We start from the raw sequence: 6,000 nt of genomic DNA, 5'->3' as shown, positions 1-6,000 counted from the left end.
AGCTAAGCAGTTCCTGAGAATGTGGACATGTGCTCGAAGCAAGGGGTGGTGGGGGGATGTGCTTATAGGCCAGCATCTGCTGTGGGATGTGTTTTGGGTCAAGACACTCCAGAAAGGGAGTCAACTCACACTCACACCCGGTTCAAGAAGTCAGGCCAAGGTTCATTCGTGGGTCACAGTCTGAGTGCAGTCTGCTGTCTTCTATACATTTATACTGGAAAAATTAAAACATATGTCCACAAAGACTGCACATAAATGTTCACAGCAGCATTATTCATAATGGTCAAAAAGTGCAAACAACCAAGTATCCATCAACTGATGAATGGATAAACAAAATGTAGTATATCCATATAAAGGAATACCATTCAGCAATAAAAAGGAACACAACCGAAACATGCTACAACATGATGAACCTTGTGCAGAATAATGGACCCCCAAAGATATCAACATTTTAATCCCCAGAACCTGTGAGTATGTTGTTACCTTACATGGAAAAACGAGCTTCGTAGATGTGATTAAGTTGAGGGGAGATTACCTTGGATTATCCAGGGGGGCCCAATGTAATCACACAGGTCCTTGTAAGAGGGTGGCAAGAGGATCAGAGTCAGAAAAGGAGATGTGACAATGGAAGCAGAGTTCGAAGTGATGTCGCCACAAGTCAAGGAATGGGAGCCTCTAGAAGCCGGAAAAGGCAATGGCTGGATTCTCCCCTAGAGCCTCCAGAAGGAACACAGCTCTGCCTATAACTTGATTTTAGCCTCATAAGACCCAACTCACACTTCTGATCTCCAGAACTGTCATAGAATAAGTTTGTGTTGTGGTATGCCACCAGGTTTGTGGTAATTTGTTACAGCACCAATAAACCAAAAAAAGAAAAACCAAACCCATTGCGGTCGAATTGATTCCGACGCATAGCAACCCTATAGAACAGAGTAGAACCGTCCCATAGAGTTTCCAAGGAGAGCCTGGTGGATTTGAACTGCTCACCTTTCGGTTAGCAGCCAGCCATAGCTCTTAACCACAATGCCACCAGGGTTCACAGCACCAACAGGAAACTAATAAAACTTCAAAGACATTAAGCTAAGTGAAAAAAGCTAGATGCAAACCCCCCACATACTGTATGATTCCATTTACATTTAAACTCATTAGGAAATTCTTTAAAAATTATTTTATTCTCAGGAAACACTTTATGTGCACATATACACATACACATCTAGAAATACTGGCACGATGTATCAGTTGTAGGCAGAAGGCTGGTGAGGAGGTGAGGGATGTTGGTTGGAACCACTCTTCAATTATCTTTATAATTTTGTTCTTTTTGAATCTGTGTTTGGGCAAAGCTCAGGAAGACTTGCTCCAGTGTGTTATGACTAATGGAATAATCTTCTAATCCATATTCATCTTTGATTGACTCCAAGATACCAAATACCTACAGGGCAGCAGAAGAAATCACTGTTACCAAAGCCCCTCAGAGGGAAAGGTGGGGAAAAACACTGGGTTGGTGGAAGAAGAAGGGAGAAGAAGGCTCTATTTACCCTCTCCTTGTATGACCTTTGGAAACCCTGGCAACGTAGTGCTTAAGAGCTACAGCTGCTAACCAAAAGGTTGGCAGTTCAAATCTACCAGGTGCTCCTTGGAAACTCTATGGGGCAGTTCTACTCCGTCCTAAAGTGTTGCTATGAGTTGGAATCGACTCAATGGCAACAGGTTTTATTTTTGTATGACCTTGGAGACTCCCTGTGAAGCTAATAAATGCCCAAATTTGGCAAGGATGTTAGGAAAAGTTTTGCCCCTCTACCTCTCTGTCAATATCAGTTTCCCAGGATACTGTGAATCTATAAACTTCACACCTGCTGAAACAGAATTCATCTATTTATGCCTTCAAATTACAAATAAGTGCTAATAGGCCAAAGTAATTTAAGACAAAGATATGTTTGATAGAATTACTATGGTGAGGGCTGGGAAGAAACTATACGGACTTTACAAAGTATTTAGGAAAGGGAAGAACAGATTTCAGATCTAGTGATGGAACCAAGCTTGACTGAAATCTCAGATGCGGAATATGAATACTCTATATCATCCACCAACTCTAAAATCAAACACCTATGGTTTTAGGAGAACCTGGTAGCACACTCACCTGACTCCAGGTAAAGTCCTTGCTGGGTATGTGGTAATGGACAATCCTTTGGTACTCATGCTTTAGGGAACTGTCTGAGAAAGGGAAAGAGATGCATTTTGAGAGAGATAGGGTGGATCAAAGTAGTCCTGGTGGCACAGTGGTTAAGTGCTTGGCTGCTAACCAAAAAGTCGGTGGTTTGAACCCACCATCCACTCCGTGGGAGAAAGATTTGGCAGTCTGCTTCCATAAAAATTTACAGCCTAGAAAACCCTACGGGGCAGTTCTACTCCATCCTACAGGGTTGCTATGAGTTGGAATCGACTCCTTAGCAATGAGTTTAGGGTGGAACAAGGGCCCTTTCCTAACATGTGGTTTTCAAACCAAAGCAAAGGTTAGAGTCAATTCCAAAGAGGGGAAAAGTCAAAAGCTTCTAATTAAAAAAAAAATGTTGTTCATAGACTTACTATCTAGTTACATTTGACATTTTGCTAAATACATTGCTATTTTCTATGCCCCTTAAAAATGCAACAGGAGAACTGTTGGAAGGAGGTACAGGTCCATTCTGTGCCCCTATATTTGCACCAGGGAAAAGTACCAAGTTAAAAAGATGCTTCTCTCACTTTATTCTTGACTGTGTTTCTTCCCTGCAGTTAATTTTCTGGTCTCCTTTTATTGTACGTAAAGGAGGAATCTTTCTCTATTTTACATTAAAAATAGTAGGTAACATTCTACTTTGGTAACATTCTTTAATTACTGGGTTCCTTGCATTTTAGAAGGAGCAATCCTTGAAAAAAATCAGGAATTCATTTCTCTAAGCAACTAAATTTGTGGTAATTTGTTGCAGCAGCAATAGGAAACTAATTTAAGCCAGATTAATGGCTTAAATTGAAATTATGTGAAAACATGCAAATCACTCAGAGTTTTGATTCACAAGGTTGATAATTCCAGGGGTTCTAATGGCACCATGAGCCCCTAGGTGGTGCATACAGTTAACATGCTCAGCTTCTAAACAAAAGGTTGCAGGCTGAAGTCCACCCAGAGGTGTCTTGGAAGGAAGGCCTGGTGATCTACTTCCAAACATCAGCCATTGAACATCCTATGGTACACAGTTCTACTCTGACACACATGAGGTTGCCACAAGCCGGAGTCTACTTGAGGGCAACTAGGTTTTCTTTTTGTTTTTTTAAAGGCATCACGGAGAATCACTGTATGTTATTTTCTCATTAAGTGTATTTTAAAAGTACTTAAACAAAAATATCTGATTCCTTTAAAAGGAGAAATAGAAAGCCTGAGAGAGTGATATCACTATTTGATTCAAATAACAACATAGGACCCTGAAAGAAAATGAGCCCTGGTGGAGCAATGGTTAAGCACTTGGCTGCTAACCAAAAGGTTAGCCATTTGAACCCAACCAACCACTCTGCAGGAAAAAGACCTGGTGATCTGCCTCCGTAAAGATTACAGCCTAGGAAACCGTATGGGACAGTTGTATTCTGTCACATGGGGTTGCTATGAGTCAAAACTTGACAGCACCCAACAACAACAACCCTCAAAGAATGGGAAACTAGATGCAGGAGGAGAAAGAGGAAAATGCAGAGACCTGTCCTTTCTGTTTTAACCAAGAGCAGAAGAAAACAATGGACTGGAATGGTAACAGGGGGTCTTCCTTTTGGAAGCTAAAAAAAAATGAGGATGTGAAGTATTCAGGCAGCAGAATGAAATGACTGAAGGCAGTAGAAAGCTGCTTTGAAAAGCTTTTGACTCTAAGCGTGAAGGGGTAGAGGCACAGATGGAAGTCTCCCTATTTGCCTGACAATTGTAGAGCTAGACAAAGACAAATGATTTTGCTTACTCTGAGATGGAGCAAGAGTTATCAAGAACAATAAAAGATTGTTGAGAATGATTCCAAACTGGATACTGAGATTAGAATTTAGAGAACAACTGAAAGCAATATACATTCTCTTTTAAAATTATTAAGTAAATATTAACTATTATGAGTTAATGTTGTAATTTTTTTTTTCCTGTTTATGGGTCTGCCTTACCCATTAAACTCCATGAAGTCAGGGATCATGTATTGTTTATCTTTACACCCTTAGGACCTAGCACTATGCCTACAAATAGTAATGTCTCAAAATAATGTTAATGACAATTAAATTGGTCTCCTGGAAAAGGCACTCATTTTAAAGGTCCAGATGAAGTCCCACTACCTTGCTGAACTCTTCCATGACTACTTCAGTCTCCATTTATCCCTCACTCTTCTGAATTTCTATACTACTTTATCTATGCCACACCGTTAGGCACTGTCCTATACCTAAACCACATATACAGTGTCCTATACCTCAAGACTTTTTACCTAAATACCCTTGACAGTTGCACCACCAGGGCTCCTTTTCTTTGAAAGTACTATGTTGTTATTTGAATCAAATAGTATCGAATGGAGAAAATACTGAAGTTGTCACAGATTTCATTTTACTTGGATCCATAATCAATGCCCACGGAAGCAGCAGTCAAGAAATCAAATGATGGATTGCATTGGGCAAATCTGCTGCAACAGACCTCTTTAAAGTGTTAAAAAGCAAAGATGTCACTTTGAGGACTAGGGTGTGCTTGACCCAAGCCATGGTATTTTCAATCGCCTCATATGCATCCAAAAGCTGGACAATAAATAAGGAAGACTGAAGAAGAACCGATGCATTTGAATTATGGTGCTGGCAAAGAATACTGAATATACCATGGACTGCCAGAAGAACTAACAAATCTGTCTTGGAAGAAGTACAAACAGAATGTTCCTTAGAAGCGAGGATAGCGAGATTTCTCCTCACATACTTTGGACATGTGATCGGGGGTCCAGTCCCTGGAGAAGGACATAATGCTAGGTAAAGTTGAGGGTCAGCAAAAAAGAGGAGGACCCTCAATGAGATGGACTGACATAGTGGTTGCAACAATGGGCTCAAACATAGCAACAACTGTGAAGATGGTGCAGGACCAGGCAATGTTTCCTTCTTTTGTACACAGGGTTAGAACTGACTCAATGGAACCTAACAACAACAACATACCTAAATATAAGGAGTCCTGGTGGCGCAATGATTAGGTGCTCAGCTGCTAATCAAAAGGTTAATGGTTCGAACCCACCCAGTGGCTCTTGGGGAGAAAGACCTGGCCATGTGCTTCTGTAAAGATTACAGCCTAGAAAACCCTATGGGGCAGTTCTATTCTGTCACATGGGGTCACAATGAGTTAAAAATTGACTTGATGGCACCTAGCAACAACACCACCACCTAAATATAAGGAGACCCTAGGTGGTACAAATGGTTAAGTGCTTGACTACTAACCGAACATTAGCAGTTCAAACCCACTCAGAGGTGCCTCAGAAGTTAAGGCCCAGTGATATGCTTCCAAAAGGTCACAGCTTTGAAAATTCTGTGGAACAGTTCTACTCTGCACACATGGGTCGCTATGAGTTGTAATCGACTTGATGGCAACCAACAAAAACACTACCTAAATATTCTAATAATGACAACAACTTTAAAACATTAAACAGTGTAATTTTAACCTACCTTATTTTTATAGGAAAAAATAACTCAGAAAAAATCGTATGCTCTATACCTGCTGTGCCTTAGGTCGGCAAGACAGTGAAGGCCAGACACGGCCACCTAGTTATGCTAAGGAGTAATTAAGCTAGAAAGATCCTCACTGGGCAAACCGGCATTATTCAGTGAGATACTATAGACAGAAGAGGAAAACAAGGACTAGATCTAGACTTGGAGGGAGGAGTATGACAGACAAGTGGAAGAGGCTTCACTAAGTAAAATTTGTGCACAATAGGAATAAAAAAAAAAGTTGCAGACCAACGCTTTTTATTTTTGCCAGCTCACAACTAC

General features: G+C 40.6%; 1 protein-coding gene across 1 annotated transcript in view; it reads right to left on the bottom strand.

Moving 5' to 3' along the window:
- Positions 1-1,247: 1,247 nt before the first annotated feature.
- The window catches only part of LOC101344775 (ATP-binding cassette sub-family A member 3-like), a 126,248-nt gene continuing 121,495 nt past the window's right edge, over positions 1,248-6,000 (bottom strand). The window contains exons 29-30 of the mRNA XM_023728328.1: positions 2,138-2,211; positions 1,248-1,429 (exon numbers count right to left, since the gene is read on the bottom strand). Coding sequence (XP_023584096.1) covers positions 1,292-1,429; positions 2,138-2,211 — 212 coding nt within the window. The 3' untranslated portion in view covers positions 1,248-1,291. The remainder of the gene's footprint in view (positions 1,430-2,137; positions 2,212-6,000) is intronic.

This window comes from Trichechus manatus, unplaced genomic scaffold (assembly GCF_000243295.1).
Source record: "Trichechus manatus latirostris isolate Lorelei unplaced genomic scaffold, TriManLat1.0 scaffold00024, whole genome shotgun sequence".
NCBI classification, from domain to species: Eukaryota; Metazoa; Chordata; class Mammalia; order Sirenia; family Trichechidae; genus Trichechus; species Trichechus manatus.
This window is presented reverse-complemented; position numbering and strand designations above follow the sequence as displayed.